The sequence below is a fragment of the Manis javanica genome, chromosome 2 (genome assembly GCF_040802235.1).
Source record: "Manis javanica isolate MJ-LG chromosome 2, MJ_LKY, whole genome shotgun sequence".
Taxonomy (NCBI): Eukaryota; Metazoa; Chordata; class Mammalia; order Pholidota; family Manidae; genus Manis; species Manis javanica.
This window is the reverse complement of record NC_133157.1, coordinates 31,289,671-31,311,832: the sequence shown is the minus strand read 5'-3', so window position 1 is coordinate 31,311,832 and position 22,162 is coordinate 31,289,671. Positions and strand designations below refer to the sequence as shown.

Genomic DNA, 22,162 nt, shown 5'->3' with positions numbered 1-22,162 from the left:
ACAGAATTGGCTTCCCAGAGCCCCCTGGACCTCACTGAGCTTGTCGGCGTCCCTCTGCCCTCGTCTGTGTCCTTTGTCTCCGGCTATGGCGGCTTCCCAGCCTACAGCTTCGAGCCTGGTGCCAATGTTGGCCGCCCCGCCAGGACCCTCCTCCCTCCAACCTTCTTCAGGGACTTTGCCATCAGCGCCACGGTGAAGCCCAGCAGCGCCCGAGGCGGTGTGCTCTTTGCTGTCACTGATGCCCTACAGAAGGTCATCTACCTGGGCCTGCGCCTCTCGGGTGTGGAGGATGGTCGCCAGAGGGTCATCCTCTACTACACAGAGCCTGGCTCCCATGTGTCACACGAGGCTGCCGCCTTCCTGGTACCCGTGATGACCCACAGGTGGAACCGCTTCGCTGTGATCGTCGAGGGCGAGGAAGTGACCCTCCTCGTGGACTGTGAGGAGCATAGCCATGTTCCCTTCCCGAGGTCCTCCCGGGCCTTGGCTTTTGAGGCCAGTGCAGGAATCTTCGTGGGCAATGCAGGAGCCACAGGGCTGGAGAGATTCACCGTGAGTCCAAGCCTTGCAGATCAGGGAGGCCATGGGACACTGCAACAAGCATATGCCACTATTCCTGTTATTGTTTTTGTCTTATGTCCTTAAAGAGACATGCACGTATGGTGGGAAGAGCACTCAGCCCAGAACCCAAAACTAGGTTCGCGTCCTCAGTTTTTTATTTATCCTGATGACTGTAGACAATACTCAGATTCTCCATTTTCTCATCTGAAAGTGGGGATAAGAAAACCTACGCCATGGGGTTGTAGTCAAGTGAAATAGCCTGTGTGAAAGTGCTTTGTGCATTTTAATGCATTTGCACTAAGTAATTTCTACAAAGGTGGAATAAGCCTGAATGTCAGAGAGGTAGTTTCTTTTTCTCCTTTTGGACAATGTGCCCTGAAAAAATATCAGAAAAGCGACCTTGCTGTCAATATGGGCTTCTGTGAATAGCCAGCCATTCTAAGATATTGTGGTTCTTCATTTATCAGCACCTGTCCTTACTGATGCCTTACCTGGCTGAGACAAGACGGTGCCGGGGGCAGAGTGTGGGTTTATGTGGAAGACAGAATCTCAAGTGTTAAAATCTGATTAATGATTTTTCAATACTCCCTTTAGGAGCATTGTGGAGAACGAACTCTCAGGTGTTGGGAGAGGAGGCTGGGAGGCTGGCTAGCAGCTTTTCGTGGGATGAGGCCTTCCAGCCAACACGATTTGAGCTACAAGGGAAAGACACATTCTGCAAGAGGGGAGATGTGCATTTTAGGGCCTACCCCTGAAAAACTGGGGCCTGGGGCCCAGTTAGGAGGCTGCTGTGTTATTCTGCACTTTGAACTCAATGCTCCCCAAGGGCCTCTCCAACTAGAGGGGCGCATATTACATTGGCCTGGGGAGAGCTGCCCCTAATGAGAGTGGGCCAAGGCGTGGGTCGTTTTCACGGTCACGGCCGCAGGCCTCATACTCCCACACCTGTCCTTTCTCTTGGTCCTCTCTGTTACGAAAGCAATCGTGTTTCCCACTGGTGGTCAAATTAAATGTGCAGGCAGTGGCTTCTGACCTCTCTGCTTTTCCCCAGGGCTCCATACAGCAGCTCACCATCCACCCTGATCCCCGGACTCCTGAGGAGCTCTGTGAAGCCGAAGAATCCTCGGTGAGCAACCCCTCTCCCCCACCACCCCCACCATGGGCCCTGCGGCCCCAGCAGTCATTGGCCAGGAGGGCTGGCGCCCAGGGAATTCTTCATCCCCAGTGTCATGGAGTCTCAAAAATCTCTCATCTTGGCACGTGCTGCAAGTCCTATTTTGGGCTTTTCGGTTTTCTTTTATATTTTAAGAAGCTTCAGCCATCTCCTTAGTGTGGGGGGTATATGTTTCTTCTAAGGTGTTAGGTTCTTCCATGGCTGTGGCAGTCAATGGCCTGGTTTCTAGATTTCCTGCCAAGAAAGGATGCCAGGATTCTAAAATCAAAGTTAAAACTCTAAGACATTCTGGGTCTAATTCCTATAAAAATGAACTTAAATTTAGCTTTTATACTTGGCAAATGAGTCAGTTCTTAAGTTGGGAGTGAAGTGGTAGGCAGGGAAATAGATGGGTCCTCTTCCCCTCCTTCCCCCCCATCTGCCCCTCCCTTCCTCACTCTCCTTGCTTCCCTCCTACCTCCAGGGTTTACTGAGCACCTGCTAGGTGACAGCCCTAGGGGATGCTGGAGATGAAGGGATATACTAGGAGGTGTTTCCATCCTTAAGCTGCACACAAGCACTTACACCCAAATGCAGTAACAGAGTGTGGAACATGGGAGAGCCTCAGATCCAACTCTGCATATGGGTTGAGTGGGGGCAAGAAGGTGAAAGAGGAGGAACCAGAGTAGGTCACGGAGCTGATGCCCAATCACTGACAAGTGCAAGTTACCCAGTTGCAGAAAGGCCATTTCAGGCAGAAGCCAACACGCCATGCAGAAAGTCAGAGGCAGGCAGAGCATGGCATTTTCCTGGAAATTGTGTTCCCCTCTGGTGGTGTCAGCCCCAAAACAAAATACAAGTTGATTTCTTTCATTTAGTAAAAAGCACTGAAGTAGTTGGAAAGTCTTTCAGAGGCGGAATTCAGCTCTCTAAGAATGTTTGCACTCCCTGAGGCCACGATCCTGGCCTGACTTCCTACAAAGCTGAGAGAAGGGAAGGCTTATGTGTATTCATTCCTTTATCTCTGCATTGCTGGAAAGGTAGAAACAATGCAAGAAGCCAAGAATAAGGGATTGTTTACACAATTGTGGCACATGGGCTCCTTGGCTGCCATTAGAGGGCTAATTATGGAGATTAGGAAGACATCCTTTATATGTAACAGTTCCCAACACAGAATTCCCGTGACAGCCATGCAGAGATTGGGAGCGTGCCCTTTGACAGGGATTGAGGGGAACCCGGACGAAATGAATGCAGGTATATTAAAGAGATGGTACATGGATTGTAGGTTTTTGTTTGAGCAATAAAATGTGGAAGGAAACAAAATAGCTAATATATGCCTTGTATGTGTGCTCAGCCCTTAATCCCACTCCCTGTCTCTGTCCGTCTCTCTTTCTTTCTCTTAGACACACATACACACACAGAGAGTTTGTGACTTTCCCAACTGTAACTATTCCCCTTATGCTTGGCATGATCTGTCTCCACACAGGCATCAGGAGAGACCAGTGGGCTTCAGGAGACAGACGGAGTAGCTGAGATCATAGAAGCCGTCACCTACACTCAAGCCCCGGTGAGTACTTGCTGCTGCACAGTATCCACTTGGCCAACTTTTGAGGGCTGAGCATCCATGGTGAGAGCCCACAGCCCCAGGTCTGACGTCTCTGTTCTCGGATCTGTGACTTCAACCATTGGCTCATCTGGGAAGGTTAGAAAAGTATTGGCCAAGCAGCATTTTGCAAAATCCCTGGTGCACTGGAATGCCACTTAACTCCGGAGATTGTCCAAATGCAAATGCTGTGCGATACGGCTTCCCAGCTCAGTGAGCTCAGGTAACTCCCCTCTCTGAGCCTCAGCTCCTTGTTCATGAAATGGTAATCTGAGTCCTATCTCACAGGGTTATCTGAGGGTCAGATGAGGGAGTACAGGGTCAGGTCTCAGCCCAGTGCCTTGGTACGAGGAAGTGGCCCCAAATGGTGGTGGTCGTCACATTGGCTAGGGGCTCTGACTGTAAGAAAGAGGTCAGGGCTCCACTTCTGTGAGATGCAGAGTTCCCCCAGGACTGTCTGTTCAGCCTCATGGGAGAAGCAGCCATCCTTCTGCTGGCACAGGCTTCCTCCTGCTGGCACAGGCTTCCTCCCTCCTGGGAATGTGCCCTGGGGCCAAGACAAGCAAGTGATTTTGAAAGCACTGAGTCAGACCATGGAGACAGCAAGAGCCCATTTTTTAATGAAAACAACCAGCAGTGTCTGAGTCATTGAACACAGAAGCCCCAGCAATCTCCTCAACTGGTCTTACTCACTCTATAAACTCATCTCTGATGGAAGAAAGTGGGAGATGGAAATAAGGCAGAGGTGTGTGTAGGCGAGAATAGGACCACAGTCTGTTAGTGCTGGAGGGAATTAAAGTTCACCTCTGTCTGTACTGAAAACTTCCCTTTGTACATACAGGTGGGCAAACTGAGGCCCAGAGAGGGGAAAAGACTGGCTTTAGGGTATCTGGGCAGAGCTGAGAGGTAAGGAAGGCCCCCTGACACCCCATCCAGTGTTCAGGCCATGACCCTGTGCTTCTGGCCCAGGTGGTGTTTCAGAGGTCCATCCCCAGGACTGCAGTCAATTCTTGGGCAGCTGGGATGGAAGAGTTGAGGGTCCAAGGTGCCTGCCTAGGCATGATGTTGCAATCCGTGTGCCACAGCCTTTGGCCATACCACTGGCATGTCCAGGGCTCATGTAGCGGGGTGCAGGGTGATGGTCCCCCAGGACTTCTGGTCTGATGCTGTCCCCCAGTGCACCAGTTCACAGCTAGGAGGAAGGCCAACTCATGCAGAGATGCCGAGAAAGTTGGTCCTGGGAGAGGGACAGAAAGGGGAGCAGGGTTTGAGAGCATGAGGTGATCATAGGGCTGGGCAGGGAGGGCTTTCTGGTGGAGGGGGCATTGGAACCAGTGAGCTCTGAACAGAGGTAGAGAAACAGAGAAGGAAGAGGACTGGCATTTCTTGATACCCACTGTGTGCTTCTGTATATATGACTTAACTCAATCATTGCAACAGTCCCGCAAGAGAGATGGCAGCAGACACTCAGGAGGGTTGGGTGGCTTTGCCAGGGTCACACGGTGGTGACCCAAGCCCGGGCCTCCTCCCCTGGACCTCGTACTGCAGAGCAGGGTGGACATGGGAGCATGCCACAGCCAGGAGGGGTACGGACTAAATCCTCACAGTGACCTGATGGACCTGGTGGCTCAAGGGTGCCCAACCCTACTCTCCTCAGTGGTTTTAAAAGACCTGGTAAGATCAAAGTCCCACCAAGTGTGAGTTCAGCTCTGCCACTTACTGGTGTTGATGGTGAGTCAGTAACATGACCTCTCCAGTCTCAGTTTCCTCCTGGGTTAAAGGAGCATGCCCACCATATAGGGTTAGCGCCAGTCAGGTGGCCCCTGTGAAATGCCTGCAGGCCTTGGCCAGCAGCAGCTTCCCGGGAATGTTTTCTGCTGTGGCTACTATTGACTGATAGGTTTATTGTGAGGCTTAGGGAGGTGATGTGTTGGAGTACCAGTTCCTCTTAGGGCCCTTTCCTGCCACCTGCTTCTTGGTTGGCTGGTGATTGGGGCTGCAGGCATGCCAGACCCCTGGGGCTACTTTCAGTCCTTAGGAGGATTCCCCTTGGAATGGGCTCTGGGCCTGGGGGTCCCAGAGCTATAGGTCCTGCTACTAACCTTCTGTGGGTTCCCAGCATTGCCCCTGCAGAGCACACACTTCCTTTGCAGGGCCATGTTTTCCATTCATTCCCACTGAGGCATGGAGGAGTAAAGAGCTTCATCCCCAGGGCTAACCATCCTGGAGGTGGCAGAGCCAGGTCTCCTGCCTGGGGCCACCATGCTGTCAGTCCCAGCACCCGGCACTGGGGCCTTCCCCCCTTTCCCCGTCTCCTGGAAGTTCTCTGTGGCTCCTGTCCGCGGCCACCCCACCGGAATGGGGGACTTTCCCTCTTCTCTCAGATGCCTCCTCCCCTCTCCGTCTGGCTTCTCTCTTGGAATGAATCTCACTTCTCTGTCCTCACCCTTTCCAGCCTGCCACCCTCCAAGACACAAGCCATGACCAGAGATCTAAATCATGCACTGTCTGAGAGGTCAGGGACTTAAAAAGCCAGCCTTCCTCACCTCCTGTCCCATTTAGGGTAAGACTCCCTGCTACCCACTTTTTCCTCCTGCTAAATCTGCTACTGCTGACACATCTTCCCATTTCTGGAAAATTCTATCTTATGCTGAATTAGAATTAATATCCCGGTGGTTCTCAGCCCTGGTTGTGCGTCCAAGTCACATGGTGTGGCAGTGGTGGGAGAATCTTTTAAAAAAAGACTCTTGCCCAGGCTGCATACAGGGGCTCTCAGAATTAGTAGGTCTGGAGTGAGGTCCAACAGTCTGTACTTAGAAAAGCTCTGCAGGTGATTCTGAGCCACCAGGACCTCTCTTCCAGCCAAATCCAAGTGCTCACAGGTTCCGGAACACACCAAGCCTGTTCATGCCCCTACCATGCCTTGGCTACTGCAGTTGACAACCCTTCCCCCTCTCGTCCCTGCCTGGCCAGCTCTTACTGATCCTTCAGGATCGAGTCCACAGCCCCGGTTGGAGGCCACTGCTACATTTCCTTCCTCGCACTCGGCTCTCCTTCTGCTAGCCTGCATGTCACGTTCAGTCACAGTTAGACTGGATCTGTGTTTCTCCATAGTCCACAGTTTAAGGGCAGGCACCTTGTCTTACGTATTCATTTTTGTACCCCGGGGAATCAGCCAGGGACCTGGCACACAGCAGAGCCTCAGGAAATACGTGTTGAATGAATAAATCTGATTGTGTGAATGAGGCTCAGCAAATCACTACACTTCTAATAAAAAAGTCTTAAGACTCAACATTCCTATTTTGTCACAGGCCATGCGGGTCTCCTGCCCACCCTAACCCCTGACAACCACCAGCCAGCTGTGGAGGTGGGATGCCTGCTCTGATCACATCTGCGTTCTGCCCTTGAATTGGGGGTTTGCAGCTGCCTTGTTGGGAGAGGTCTGGGGTTGGCAGGCTGGAGTCAGTGAATTTGTTAACTCAGACTTTGCCCCCTTGAGTTACAGAGCTCAGCTCGCCATTCCCTTGCTGCCCTGTGTTTCCTGCACCCTCACCTGCCCTCCTGGCCTTGCCCCAAAACCCAAGTCCTTCATACAGCAACTCTGCTTCCAGCCACAGCAACTTTACTGCAGGCTTCATTGACACCATCAGGGAACCCTGGTTGAGTGCCTTCGTCCCAGCCCCTTCCTCAAAGGGAGAGGAGGACCTGTCTGGGCAGGGGTCCTTGCCACGCTGCAAGGGCACCAGGCAGCTGGGACCTATCAGGACGTCCTACCTGGCCTCCTGCACAGCTTTGCCTGTGGTGGGGCCTGCTCTGCTCTTCCCGCAGTGCCCTGGTTCCTGCTTCACTGGGCCTCTGGAGGGCAGCCTTCTGGTCTCTTGGCTTAAACTTCAGCTCTCAAACCGCAAATCCACACTCCCATTGGCACCAGGGTGGACTCCCCAAAGTGCACACCTGCCCACACCTCTCTGCCTCACCTGGCTCTGTCCCCCCTGCTTCCCTCCCCAAACCCTTGCTTGCCAAGCGCAGGTGACAGGCCCTGACAATGCTGTGTCATTTCTCCCTCCACCCTTGTTTTCTAAAACTCTGCTCATTCTTTAAGGCTCAACTCTTTGAAGCCTTCCATTCCTGTCTCCACCCTGGAGATTTTACAGTACAATAAAATATATCTTTAATTTTAGTGTATCAATAGTTCATTATTGAAAAAAACAGCAAATACAGATGAGCCAAAAAGATAAAACAATCACCCCTAAGACCAACACATAGAGAAAACGACTACCCAGATGGTGGTCTTTCTCAAACTGGTGATGTTGATAGCTACCATTTATGTGCTCAGACTGTGGGCCTGGCCCTGCGCTAAGCCCCTCCTTGCATTTTCTATTCTGTGAGTGGTTATTACCATCCCTGTTTTACAGAGGAGGAAACTGAGGTTACATGACTTGCCCAATATAACATAAGTAAGCAGAGAGCTGGGATTTGCCGTAAGTTTGATTATAAGAACTGAACCGTTAAATCTTAAATTATGGGACTCATAAGAATCTCCTTTGTTCTGATGGACCTAACTATCTGTACACTGGATTCTGACATTAAGAAAATAACTTCTATTAGGATAGGTAAGTGATGCTGCAATAACCAGTGAACTCTGAGGTCTTAATGTCCTAGTGATTTCTTGTTCATATCACAGGTCCAACACTGATCAGCAGGACCCTTCCATGCACTCTCAACCCCTTGAGCTCAGAAGCGATGAGGCTTTTTGAGTATCAACAAGCCCTGGGCTCAGGAGCTGGTCTGTTCCTGGGTCTGGCTGTGATGCCATGACCTTTGTGGCCCCCATCAGGATTTCTGCCTGGATCTCTGAACTGCTTTGTATTTTCCACTGTTGGAGTTTTTTGTTTGTTCATTTTTCTCTAGTTGGTAAAGGTGGTTAAGATACTGGCCCTAGAAAAAGCTACACAGATCCAGGAGTTTCCTTAGATGGAAATCACACCCACCTTACATTTTAAAGGTGTTCATTGCACATCTTAGATTGGATTTTTATGGCATTTATGGATACAGCCAGGTTCGTTCATTCATTCATTCATTCATTCATTCTTGCATCTAACAGATCTTTGTCGAGCACCTCCTCTGTTTTGGCCTAGAATGTAGGGATCCCAGAAATGTGGTCCCTGTGCTCAGAGAACTTCAGCCGAGATTAGCGAAGTCTTGCTATAAACTGAACAGAATTTAATGACTCCTAGCACCTTTTTCAGGCCTTGGAAAGTTCAGTGATTGTCCAAGTACGTGATAGAAAAGGTTTTCTTTGGGTTTATTCAGCACTTCATGGATATATTTTCTCCAATGATACTCACTGCCATTTTGTGTGCTTGCCTGCCAAATAAATCCTTTTGGGTCTCGTTTTTCCTCCCTTCAGTCTAAAGAGGCAAGAGTTGAACCTATAAGCACACCTCCGACTCCGTTCCCTTCCTCTGAGGATGCAGAACTTTCTGGTGAGCCTGTACCTGAGGGGACCCTGGAAACCACTAACCTGAGCATCATCCTCCACAGCAGCCCTGAACAAGGCGAGTCTCCAGTGCACCTTCATATGCTGTGACCTTTTACTGGATGATTACTATGACCCCAGCCTGGGTGATGCGTGGGACATAGAGCATCTCAGTTTCATCCCCTCAACCCTTTGAGGAAGGAATTATAATCATCCTCATTTTATAGAACAGATGGGGAAATTGAATCATAGAGAAGTTACTTATCCAACAAAATCTCTGTAAATGGCAGAGCTACATTTAAACTTTTAACCCCCAGACTCCACCCTCCAGGAGGTCCTGAGGTTCAACAGAAAAGCTTGTAATAATTGTTGCTACTTATTAAATACCTACTGTGTGCCAACTATTTACATATTTCATCTTCAGTCCAGACAAAGCCCTAGCTGCTATTGTTAGCTAGTATTTTACAGACGGAAAATCTGACATTAAAAGGTTAAGTAATATGCCCATAATCATGTACCTAGTGAGTGGTGGGACTCATCCAGCTCCCAGGCCTGACTCCAGAATCCCCACCCTTTCCAGCCTCAGCCACAAAATCCCTGACTCTCAGAGGATCAGATCAGGTCATCCAAACTCCTGGGTAGCACACGTGGGAAATGAGGCCAGAGAGGGGCAGGCACCCAGCAGGCCAGTGGCAGGCCCTGGGTTGAGTGCTGGCCTCCTGGCTCCCCATCCAGGGCTCTGGCCCCTGCCTGCCATTCCCCAAGCCATGCAGAGCAGCACTGACAAAAGCCCAGGATCTGATGTGATCCACAGGCTGCAGCTTAACGCTTGCCCAAGGCCTGAGATTGGCCTGCGTTTTCTGCCCTTTATCAGGGGAGACACCATTTCAGATGGAGGTCACAGCCAATGCCAGAGCACCAAGATTTAGGTGTGAGGTCAAAAAACAACCCAGACTGCCCACAGTATGGACTGGCTGGGAAAATTGTGTTTCATTCATATGTAGACCTGAAATTAGTGATGCCGAAGACTTAACGACCCAAGGACACAGTCCATGAAGAAAAGAGATTTCAAAACCATGTGTGTGTGATGACCATAATTTTGAATGTTATTTATATCAACATAAAACCACATAGAGCGGGGTGCATATGTGCGTTAGAATAATATACAACAAAATGCTATGAGTAGTTATCTCCGGGTGGTAGGATACTGATGATTTTTTATTCTCTTTTTTGTGCTTCTGTATTTTACAAATCTATAATCATGTGTCTCATTCTTTTTACTTCTGCCATTAGTATTTTATCAGTATTTTGACATCAGTAAATGAATGTTATTTTAACAACTAAATTTGGAAGGTCTGTGGGTGACAGAAAGTGTGCAGGACTGAGTGAAAAAAATGTATAATAACTCGTTAAAGTCATAATACACCCAGGGGGTTGGGTGTTGCTGTGGAGAAACCTCAGGGTGAGCACAGACAGCTGGGGTGGAAGCCCTGCTCAAGCCTCCTCATTTGCTGTTAAGCCGAGGGCAAGTTGCTGAACATTTCCAAGCTTTAGATTCTTTAACTGTCCCCTGGGAATGTTCACAATCCCAGCCTCCCCGTGGATGAGAGGATTGAACACAGCCGCAGATGTGGAAGCGGTTTATGAATTGTGAATGCTGTTCTCCTGGGTGCAATTAGGATCTCCGAGGAGGGGCAAGGAGCCCCCGGGCTGCAGGGCCCGGGCGGGGATGTCTCCTAGCCAGGGGGATGAGTGCAAAGGGTGGGAGCCAAGTGTTGACCGGGACCCAGATCTCAGCACAGCTCACCTGTTCCCTCGGGTCAGCCCGACTCCTCTGGCAGGCAAGAAGCTAAACAGGAACAGTGGAGCTGGCTGAAATGTTCCTGTTCATCTATCTGGGTAGACAGCTCAGGAGGAGAAAGGGGCCTGGATCCCGAAGCCCCTCCCTGGCTAGAGAAAGCCTCCTAATAATTGTATTTCAAGCTTCCCTGACACCACCTTGGCCTGGGACACACCCCGGGGCACACCCCACCCCCACCTCCATCCTTGGAGGGCCTCAGTGCGGGAGAGAGGAATCCCCCTGCCTGGGGACCAGATGGCTGCTTGCACAGCGCCCCCTGGTGGTCACGGCAGGGAGGACGAGAGCGTGGTGATGCGGGGCGGTGGGGGGCCTGCGGCGGGCGGCGGGGGTGGAGGCATGGTGGAATAGTTCAGCACCATCCCTGACGACATTCTTACGAAGGGACTGCGTGGACACCACATGGTGGAAACGCCCAGCACGGGGACAGGCCGACCTGGCTTCAGGGCCATTCCCAACCACTTACTCTTTGTGGGACCTTGTTCCTCCTCTGCAGAGTGGAGTTAATAATGTCCCGGATCAGAACAGGGCACGCCTGCTGTCATGGGTGATAGTGGGCAGACTGAAACCGTGGGATTCCTCTCCTGGCTCCTCCCACCAGCTGTGAGGCGGTGGGAAGGTCCTTGTAACTAGGACAGATGGACTAGCAGGAGGATTAACTGAGGGGGTGCATGGGACATGTTTAGCCCGGGGCTCAGCCTATAACAGGTATGCATTCATGTCAGTATAATTTCTTTTTCTTTGCTCTTAGGACTCCATTTGTATTTTAATATTACCAAAGAACTATGTGCTTGTGGTAACGGTTCAATCAATGCAGAGTTGTATGAAACTAAAAATAGTAGTTTTCTCTCCTATCTTCTGGAGAAACCAGGATTAAGCCAAGTGTGTGCAGCCTATCTGCACACACACACACACACACATACATACATATATATCTATATGTTATATTTTATATGATAATTATATAAGGATGGTGATATATATATATATATATATAATGGTAACAAAGCATGTATATTCATATACAGTTTTTTTCCTTTTACACATATGGAACCATACTGACGATGAACATTTATCAGTTGCTGACTATATGTCAGGAGCAGTCTTCCTGCTTTTCTTGCATTAGCATCTTTAATCCTTGTAGCACATAATCCTCACAACAACCCAATGAGATAGATATTGTTGTTTCCAGTTTATACTGAGGAACCTGAAGCACAGGTTAAACAACTCGCTGCAGGTCATGTTCCTAGTAAGTGGAGAAGCAGGGGTCCCGCCCAGCACCTGGTGCCAGGGCCTGCGGTGGAAAGCGCCATGTTATACCGCCATTTAGAGTTAGTTCGACGCAACTTGGTTGTGTTTCCTCTTAATCCTGTGTATGGACATCTTTTCAAGTCAGTAGATGAAGGGATACCTCATTCTTTTTCAAGACTGAAAAATGCAGTTATTAATTGCAGAATGCAATTCCTTAGGGTCTGGTGAGATCCTGAATGACACACTGGAGGGAGTTCCTACTATGGATGGTGCTCCTATTACAGAAATGGGCTCAGGAGATGGGACTTTCCTCCATGTCACCGAAGAGGTGAGTGAATGGGAAATTTAATTTGCTCATTTCAGACTTGCTGGTGACATTTATTGGGCACCGTAGAGAACCACAGGGGTTTAGTTGAATGTCTGGGAGACTGCCTCCCTCCTGCTGGCACAGAGGAAGCCAGAGTCCCAGGGCCCCAGAGCCTCTGAGGGATGCACTGGGACAGGGGAGGCGATGCAGAGCTCACTGGTCCCCACACCTGCCTGGGATGAATACGGGGTCCCCACCACGGTTCCACCTCCTTCCTGCTGAATGATGAAGATGCCCGGCCTCTTCCACCCTTTGTGCCCCTTCAAGACAGAATCAGATTAACTGCTTGCATGTCCTCTCTACTGTTGGTAATTGGCCTTTAAACCTGCAAAGCCAGTTTTTAAAATTCTGGACACAGCAGTGTGCCAAAGTAAAGGAAATGTATTTTTCTCACAACTGCCTCTGCTAAAAACCCGCAGAATCAGGTCATTCTTTTCGTTATCCTGGGATGATGAAAATTAATTCCTTCTCCTACCCTCCTAGGCACTATCTGATAACAGCCTATTTTCACAGGTATTTTTAAAGTCCAGTCCAGCATAATATTGAAAATCCCGTCCCTTTGTCTTCTAAACTCCAAAGAATGCACACATTCAATTCACTAAATGATTTGTAGTGAGGAGAAGGGAAGGGGAAAGCCATAGCTCACTGAAAATTCTTCCCAAAGGAATTCTTATGCCCACCCCCCAGAATGAATTCTTTACTGTTTCTTCTATAGCCTGGAGGCTCGTGATGGGCTGATGCTGGTAGAACTGATTGCATTTCACTGTCTCTTAGCCCGTCTCACAGAAGTGGTCCGGTTTCTTCTTTTGTCGTGTGGTGGTTACCTGATGCCTGTGGAATTGAATTAATTGTACAATTAATTAATTAATTTTACTTAATAGTAAAGCCCATTGGGACTTTAGCTGAAGTTGAGTCAGAAAGAGCCTCATTTAAAAATCTGTCACATCATCTTGTTTCTGTTTTTTTGGAACAATAATTCTGCAAGGACTTAATATATGAAAAAAGGGTTCAATGGTCAAATAAGTTTGGGAAATGTTCTGCTGTATATCCTCCTTACTGTAGGCTCTGAGAAGTCCAGCACAAGAAAATGTAACTTTGATCACTTAGTATTTTTAGTATCCAAAGGAATTACTTTCTGGAAAAAAAACCTGTAAAAGAAAATTTAAGAAAAAAATGAAATAAGACCTAGTTCACCCATCCAATCCCTCCCCTTTGGTAACCACTAGTCACTTTTTAGTGTCTGAGTCCACGGCTGTTTCGTTCCTTCTGTTTTGCTTTGTTTTTATTTTCCACAAATAAGTGAAATCATATGATATTTGTCTTTCTCTACCTGGCTTATTTCACTGAGCATAATACCCTTTAAATCTATCCAGGTTGTTGCAAATGGCAGAATTTTTTTTAAATGTCTGAATAGTATTCCATTGTGTATATGTACCAGTGCTTTATGTATTCATCTACTAATGGACCCTTAGGTATCTTCCATATTTTGGCTGTTGTAACTAATGCAGCAATAAACATAGAGGTGCTTTATCTGTTTGAATAAGGGATTTTGTTTTACTCAGGTAAATTCCTAGAAGTGGAATTACTGGGTCAAATGATACTTCTCTTTTCAGTTATTTTGAGGAACCTCCCTACTGCTTTCCAACTGACATTCCCACCAACAGTGCAGGAGGGTATCCATTTCTCCACATCCTCGCCAACACTTGTTATTTCTTGTTTTTTGGATTGTGGTCATTCTTACTGGTGCAAGGTGATACCTCATTGTGGTTTTGATTTGCATTTCCCTGATGATTAGTCATGTGGGGCATCTTTTAATGAGCCTGGCCACATGTATTTCTTCTTTGGAGAAATGTCTATTCAGGTCCTCTGCCCATCATTTTTTAATTGAATTATTTGTTTTGGTGTTGGGGCATATAGCTCTTTGTGTATTATTCGACTCGTTCTTATGGCTTCTGGATGGCACACAGGGGAGGTCACAGGAGGCGGTGGTGTCTGAATGGAAGTGTCTGGGGCTGGGCAGGCTGACTCAGAAGGAAGTGGTCCTCTGGTCTGTGGAATGTGCACACAGATGCTTGGAATCAAACAGAGCCGTGGGTGCCTTGCAGTTGCTACTGTCCATGGATTCTGTGATTCTGAGACTGTTATGGGGCTGGGCTGAAGTCATAAATAACCAAGTGCTTTAAGAGAAGAAGCTGCAGCAGTGCAAGTTGCTAGAGGGCTGTGGGCAGGTTTCTCTGCGACCACAGGCACGCTGACCAGGGCCATGGTTCTCTGTGATGACTGTGTTTCAGAGTCCACATACTGAAGGACTGTCAGCGACAGTAGCAGCCTGGGAGGCTGAGGTGCCCGTCAGCACTGCTGCGGAAGCAGAGGCAGGCAGTGTGTCCACTGGAGGGCTCACCCTCTCCTCGTTTGCCCAGCACCCTGGAGAAGGGGTCGCTCTGGTAAGCAGCTGGAGTTCACGCTCCACTGTACTCACTTCCAGGGGAGGGTGGGCACCTCGGGGTGGGACTAGTCACTGGCCTTCCTCATCTGTTTGCAAAGTGCACAGCGAAGCCTTGTGGGGCCAGGCCTAAGTAGACGCTGGTTTGGAAGTTGAGGCATCTATGACTCATTCAGCAGATGGCTGTGGAGTGCCATGCTGTGCCCGGCACTAGGTAAATAGGACAGACCCAGTTCCTGGGGACAGAGTGCTAAGAGGTGCAGTGGGAGGAGACCAGTGCTCTGTAAGAACCAAAAAGGGGCCCAGAGCCCAGACTCAGGTGTCGGGAGCCTTCCTGGGGAAAGGATGCTTCAGGTGGGACTAAGGGAGTGCCTGCAAGTGGCCTAGCAGATGGAGCAGGGCAGCTGTTCCCGGAGGTGGGCCAGCGGGAGCAAGACCTGGAGGCGTCAGTGTGAACATACAACACCCTGAACAAGAGCTGCATGGCTGCGGGGTCAGGGTGAGCAAGGAGAGACCGGAGATGTGCCTAGGGAGGCCTCTCTGACCGGGGAGCCATGAGGAGCCTGGGCGTGTACAGCAGAAACGGGGAGTCACTGGAAGGGGTTAGAGCAGGAAGAGACACAGTCAGAGTAGGACTTTAAGTGGAGAAAGGATGGGGGCAGCAAGGCTGGAGGCAGGGCTCGGGCTCAGAGGCTGTGTTGAGGTCTGGGGGGTGAGGGGTGGTATTGGCTACCTCTGGGTGTGGTCAATGATGTCAGGTCCTGCCTGGACTCCCAGTGTGTGCAGGCCTGAAAAAAGTCCCCTGGATCTGTCACAGTTGGTGATCTGGAGGAGGTCAGTCTTAGGGATGTGAGAGAGGCGGAAGGCAGGGGCCACTGAGCCGGGAGACTGAGGCCAGGAAGTGGCCAGTGAGGCCAGCCAGCCCCTTCAACAACATTCTGAGGACCTGGGTTTTGTGCCAGACCACAATATGGACACTCAGTGGAAGCTCCACCCTTGGGGACAGAGATGGCAGGGACTGCTGGGGAGCCCATGTCAGTGGGGTTGGCAGGGAGGAGAAGCAGGGTGGCGGCAGGAGCAGGGGGCTGGCACCTGGGGTGGCATGCAAGGTGTCACAATCAAGGCCATGCTATAAGGTAAGGTCTGGGATATACAGCACCTTGAAAGTGAGGGAGCGACAGGATGCAGGTGTGGAAGGGACCCCGGCTGTCTGCCCCTCCAGCCATACTGCAGCTGGTCACTGACCTGGTTGCTTGTGGTGTCTTGCCGTTCAGGGTTCAGACGCTGAAGAAGGTTCAGGAGTGACAGCAGCCTGGGAGACCAAGGTGCCCATCAGTACTGATGGGGAAGCAGAGGCTGGCAGTGTGCCCTCCGGGGGACCGACTCTCTCCATGTCCACCCAGGACCCTAGGGAAGAGGTTACTCTGGTAAGGAGTGTTGGCAGGTTGAGGTCATGGCTGGGAGCAGATCCTGCCCTTGTCAGAGACCCAGTCCTCATTCTGGTCAGCAAATTCAGAGGAAGCTGACCAGGCAGGAGGCACCTCTCTGACCACATACTCCCTTGGGTGGAGTTGCCAAGGCATGGGCAAGCATGTGGTGAGCCCCTGGAGGCTTGGGGACCGTGCAGGCTGACAGCCCCAGCTGGCCTGTTGGGGCCGGGCCCAGGGAGATGTGTGTTGGGAGAGGTGGGAGTACGTCCCTAGGCTGACACAGGGGCCCGCACCCCCAGCAGCAGGGCTCAGGGGCCAGGGTGGGACTGCAGGACAGCACCACCGTGGCCTGTTTCTGGGTGCAAGCACAGGCTGCCGGAGGGCCATGGGCAGTCTGGGTGCAGGCAGGCCCTAACAGAGTCCCAGAGCACATCAGACCTCCTCAGGCAGTGTGGAGAACCGTTCCCAGCTCCTGAGAGCAGAGTGCAAGTATGCAGGGTGACTGGCACATTTGCCCCTATGATATCATGACACTGAATGTCCGGCAAGTGCTTCACGCTCAGCGCCTCCAAACACAGACTCCTCATGTCCACTCCTCCTGTGTTTCCACCTCGAATGGATGGGCCTCTCACCCCCCAATTGCCTAATCCAGGATTCTCTTCTCTCTTCCTTATTTCCCACATCCCATCAAGCATGGTCTGGTTGATTTTTCCACCTAAACACAACATGGGCCTCTTCCTTCTTGCCTTCTCCAATGCCGGCCCCTGGGCCACCGTGGCCCTGGCCCATGGCCTCCTCCACCCTCTGCCTGACTCCTCATGGGGGGGCAGCCCTCTGCAGGGAGCTTCCCCTTGCCCTTGCTTCAGCCCTGCCCTCCCACCTGGCCCTCAAGGCCTCGCAGGGTCTGGCCCAGGCAGCCCCAGCAACCACTGTCCCCCTGCTCTTGGCCCTCCAGCTTCACTGACCTTATGTCAGTTTCTTGAATGTGCCTCTTCCCTTCTTACTCTAGAATCTTCCTGTACCCTCTCCTCTCTGCCTGGAAACTTCTCCTCCCTCCTCCCCTCCTTCAACTACTGCTTAGCCTTCAGAGTCCAGCACAAACACCACTTTGTCAAGGAGATGCCATTCCCAACTGAGAAGTCTCCCCATCAGACACATTTATGGTGCCCCAACCTTCTCCTTGGAAGGCCTCATTATAATTGTAATTAATCATAAACTTGGTAAATAGTTCACTTCTGGCTCCCTAGCAGACTGTAAGCCCTGTGAGCACAGGGGTTATGTGCATCTTACTCACTGATCTGTCTTCATCACTGTAAATGACGGGTATTTGCTGGGTGACTGAATGGAGGGGGTCACCTGGCCGTCACACACCGACAACACTGGCTTCGGAGATCAGTCCACACGTTTGCTCCCAGCCTTTCACCTTGGTCCATCTGGAGAACCTTTGCAGTTGTGGGGGGGGCAGGGGTACCCTGACAAGGGGGCAGAGATCTCTAGGCCACTTGACAGTTACATGGCCTACTTTCATGAACAAAGTGGCCGCCATCCCCACCTCCTCCTCCTTATCCTTCTGTCTTCTCCTTCATCTCTCACCTCTCATCCTCATCCTTCCTCATTTCCCTCCTCCCCCACTGCTTCTTTAAGAGCAAAGCACTTGTCACAGGGAGAAAACCAGGGATCAGCTCCATGTTCTGCCAAGTCTTGACTTAGCAGGAACCAGAACTTGACTGTGTGGAGCTGGAAGGGCTGCCTGTGCAGGCGGTGAGCTCCTAGTTGCTGAAGAGATGCGGGCTGAGGCCCCAGGTCCTGCAGAAGCAGATTCAGGGAACTCTGGGAGATGGCTGGGATGAGCCGGAAGTGCATCCCAGCGGCTCCAGGACACTGTGGGTTAAGGCCTGCTCTGCTCAGCGTCTCATGGCCCCGGCAGTTCCTGCCTGCAGTCACGATCCCACTGGACCAGCGTGTGAAGGAAGTGGCATGATCCCTCATGCTGGTTTTGTTTCAGAGTCCAGGCAGTGAAGAAAGTTTGCCAACAGCAGCAGCTACAACAGAACTGCCCCTCAGCACTTTCGAAGAAGAGGAGGCTGGCTGGGTCCCCACAGTTGGGCTGGTGCCCCTCATGCCTACGGCACTCCCTGAGGCAGCAGTCACTCCCGTAAGTGTCTCCTAGTACCTCTCTGGCTCAGGGAGGGAGAGAAGCCAGCCTCAGGGGACAGCAGCAGGTGCTGGCCTGCCCGGAGGCAGGGCACATGCATCTTGGTTAGAGCAGGTGACTGGACGGGCACAGCTGGAGGGCCAGGAAGCAGCATGTCAGAGGAGGTCAGGGGATCAGGTTTGTGTCTGGCCCTGCCACCTCCTAGCTGTGCCCAAGAATTTTCTCAGGGTGGCCCATAGTGGGAAGGGGTTTCTGGGAGAAGGGCGGCATTGAGTGCCCCATCACAGGGGAGGGGGCCTAGAGGAAATGCACATTTCAGAAGGTGATTATGAGTCTGTGCTTCTGTGACTGTGTCAGGGTAATGATGGTAGGTAAGACAATGTTGTGCGATGGGCTAGCGCCATAGCAATGGGAGTCACCAAAACTCACCAGCAGCTGTGGGCACATTGAGTCATGGGTGAGGTGACATGATTCCGTGTGTTGCTTTTGCTTTTCAGGGTCTTGGTGATGAAGAAGTCTTAGCAGCAGCCACCACAGAGGAGCCCCTCACTGCAGCTGGGGCTGAGGACTCAGGCGGCGCTCCCCCTGAGGGGCCGCCCCTCCCTGCTCCCACAGCAGCTTCTGGAAGGGCCGTCACTCTGGTAAGTGGCATAGAGGCATGAAGATTTGATGTGGCCAGTCTTAGAGAGGAGAGAGAGAAAGGCCAGAGGCCTGGGAGGGGCCTGCTTCCGGCTTGTTCAGAGTTAGGTTTTTGTTTTTGTTTGCAAAGTGTTCCGCTCAGGCATTTGAAGGGCATCCAACCTGGGAACACACAAGAAAGCTGCAGTTTGTAGAGGAAAAAGCAAGAGGTAAGAATCTAGGGCACCCAGCTTCCTGTCCCAGATTGCCTTCAAATTGAAACAAGAACTTCCTAACAGGCAGAGCTCTCCAAAGATGCAGGGGCCCATCTAATTTGTCCTGAGAAAGCTTGTCAGACTTGCAGGAAGTGCAGAGGGAATGGAAGCCTCAGGCTGTGTGTGGGTGGCCTTCAAGGCCCCTCCCGCATGAGTGTCTGTGCGTCTGGGCTGCACCTGTGTGACCTCATGCAAATCCTTTCTTCTCGTTGGGTCTTATTTCCTCATCTGCAAAAGAGGGTGGCTGAGTGTCAGGTCAGAGAACATAGGTCACGGAAGCTTTGGGAAGCTCTGTACACTTACACGGGGTTGCTACCACTTAAGGACTGTAACTTTGTCTTTTAGAAATAGGAAACTAAAGCTGGTCCTCAGCATGGTCCTCAGTGTGATTAAGAGAATAAAATTGCTCTTCAGATATTAATATTTTTAAGAAAACTGTCCCATTGGTGACCAGCTTGGGCACATCAGTGCCCCAAGTAACACTTTGTCGCTCACATGTTCAGAGCCTTGACTCAAGCTGCAGGCATGTAGGCGATCACAGTGCTCTGGGGTGACCCGTGAGGGGAGGGCTGCAGGACCAGACGGCACACCGACGACCCAAAGGCCCAATGCTTGAGCACCTTTGCCAGGCACCCAGTGCTCACCAAGCTCACTGCCTCCTTGTTTGGAGTTGTCTATTTATTCATTGATCACTCATTGACTCAATGCACAGCAACGCAGAGCCTCAATCCAGACATTTGGAGATAGAGCTAAATATGACCTTGTTCCTGTCCCCAAGGAATTCACAGTCAAGAGGCAGGATATAAGCCATTTTTGCTGACGTTTATTAAAGACTCTGTGTTCCAAGTTTATCTGATTCTATTCACACCACTACTCTCTGGTGCAAGGGTATGATCTCCATTTTACAGGTGTGAGACTTAGCGAAATGTGCCTGCGGTTGCATGCCTCAAAGAGGCTGAGCCAGGATTTGAACTGAGGCATGCTGGCCTGCAGAGCTAATGCAACTTCCTTGAGAGTGTGGTGTGGGGGAACAGTCCCAACCCGGGAGCTGGGAGGCCAGTGTCCACCTTCCACGGGTGGCGCTGATGCATGGTGCATCCTGAGTCTCGTTGTCACCACTGAGTGGCAGCAGAGTGAGAGCTCCAGTGTTTAGTCCTCTCTGCACCCTGACCCCTGGACACTTAAGCCAGTACAGCTGTCCTAGTGCACTGCCAGACTACCTGAGGAGCCCTTGCTGCTGGGACTCAGACACCCTGCTAGGTACCTAGCATAGACTCCGCTGGCTGGCTGTGATGCCTGTGGCCCCCAGCTTACACCTTGTGACATCCTAAACAAAGTGCCCTGCCCTTCTGCCCCTCACCCAAGGGACATGCAAAGCACCCAGACCATACCTCCCCGTGATGCCACATCGGATGCAGCCGTACTGCCTGACAGTGCACCTCACCATAGGGCCCATTCTCCTTTTCCTTTCTAAAATTAGTTAATTATGGAAAGCCTAAAAATTCACAGAAGGACTTGGAATACTATACTACCACCCCCAAAACAGACACACCCATCACTAAGTTTGAACAATTATCACCATTTTGCCAATCATACTTTATCTCTTTCACCTCCCATGGCCATCTTTTTTGGAGCAGAGGGGAGAAGGCTGGACTATTTTGAAACAAATCCCAAATACCATGTCATTTAGTTCATAAATACTTTAATGCGTATTGCTGCAAGGTTGATCTGGGACTTTTTTTCCCCTTAGCTACAGTGTCATCCATCAATGGTAATGATAGATGTCATTGTCCATCTAACAAAATTAACAGTAGTTACTTCATATGATCCGATACCCTAGATGTTAAAAAAATTTGCCTTTTTACAGTTAGTTTGAATCTGAATCCAAACAAGATCTACACCTTACATTTGGTTGATGTGTCTCAAAAGTCTTTTGGTCTGTGATTGTCTCCCACCTTCCTTTTTCTTTTGCAATTGATTTGCTGGAGAAAGTGGGTCAGTTGTCCTTGGATCCTTTGTGTTTACTGCTTCGAGAAGTTGGAGCTTGGAGAGGGCCTGCTGAGACCAGCTGTGCTGGTGGGAGTGTTGACAAGTTTACTGCTTCTGAGAAGTTCTTTGTGGACACAGATGAAAAACCATACATATTGTTGACCCAGAAACTTCTGTTCTAGGGATCAGTCCTGACACAGATAGTCAGATATGTAAAATGGCTTTGTTTACAAGGATGTTAATCCCAGTATTGTCCATAGTAGAAAAAACAAGACACAGTTTAATTAGTCAACAATAGGGGATTAACTGAATAAAGTATATTAAAATAATGGAACATTGTACAGCTTTAAAATTATAGTTATTAGGAGTTTTTAATGTTGGGGAAAAATACTTACCATATAATGTTAAGTGAAAAAAGCTGGTTATAAACTTGAGTATATTGTGTGGTCTTAACTGTTTAAAAATAGACACACGCAAAAACCCTAGAAGGAAATACCCTCCCAAAATGTTAGCAGTGTGGCCTCAAGTGGTAGAACTGTTGGGCGGTTGGTAGGTGTCTAATATATTTTGGTGTTTACCCCATGGGAACTTATGATTTTTACACAGGGATTTTTGAAAAGCTCTTAAAAGTGAGGAGGGTATTGGTGGGGAGAGAGAGACTGAGATAGAGAAAGGAGAACAGGAGAGATAAGCACGCAATAGTTCATCCTGGCCTGTAACTAATGAAGGTAGATCATCCCTAAGTGCCTGCGTCAGGAATCTGCAATGAATTGAAACGGATGTCTCAATTCCTGAGCAGATGGTTAAAGCACAATAAGGACAGTCAAGAGAGCACTCACTCTGGAATATCTTTAGGGTCATTTGAATCTTGGAGTCACCGAAGTAGTGGGTGAGATGGGCATCTAAGCCTGGCTCTGCTGAATATCTGTGACAGATTTCTTCACCTCTCTCAGCTTACTCATGCACAAGATGGGGATCAT

At 50.1% G+C, this 22,162-nt stretch overlaps 1 protein-coding gene across 2 annotated transcripts in view; it reads left to right on the top strand.

The window, feature by feature from the left end:
* The window catches only part of COL15A1 (collagen type XV alpha 1 chain), a 98,249-nt gene that overhangs the window by 34,519 nt on the left and 41,568 nt on the right, over positions 1 to 22,162 (top strand). For both annotated transcript variants that reach the window (XM_017659747.3, XM_017659748.3), the window contains 9 exons: positions 5 to 552; positions 1,613 to 1,687; positions 3,201 to 3,281; positions 8,728 to 8,875; positions 12,124 to 12,233; positions 14,564 to 14,716; positions 15,990 to 16,142; positions 18,151 to 18,300; positions 18,798 to 18,941. In XM_017659747.3, the coding sequence (XP_017515236.2) occupies positions 5 to 552; positions 1,613 to 1,687; positions 3,201 to 3,281; positions 8,728 to 8,875; positions 12,124 to 12,233; positions 14,564 to 14,716; positions 15,990 to 16,142; positions 18,151 to 18,300; positions 18,798 to 18,941 (1,562 nt within the window). The remainder of the gene's footprint in view (positions 1 to 4; positions 553 to 1,612; positions 1,688 to 3,200; positions 3,282 to 8,727; positions 8,876 to 12,123; positions 12,234 to 14,563; positions 14,717 to 15,989; positions 16,143 to 18,150; positions 18,301 to 18,797; positions 18,942 to 22,162) is intronic.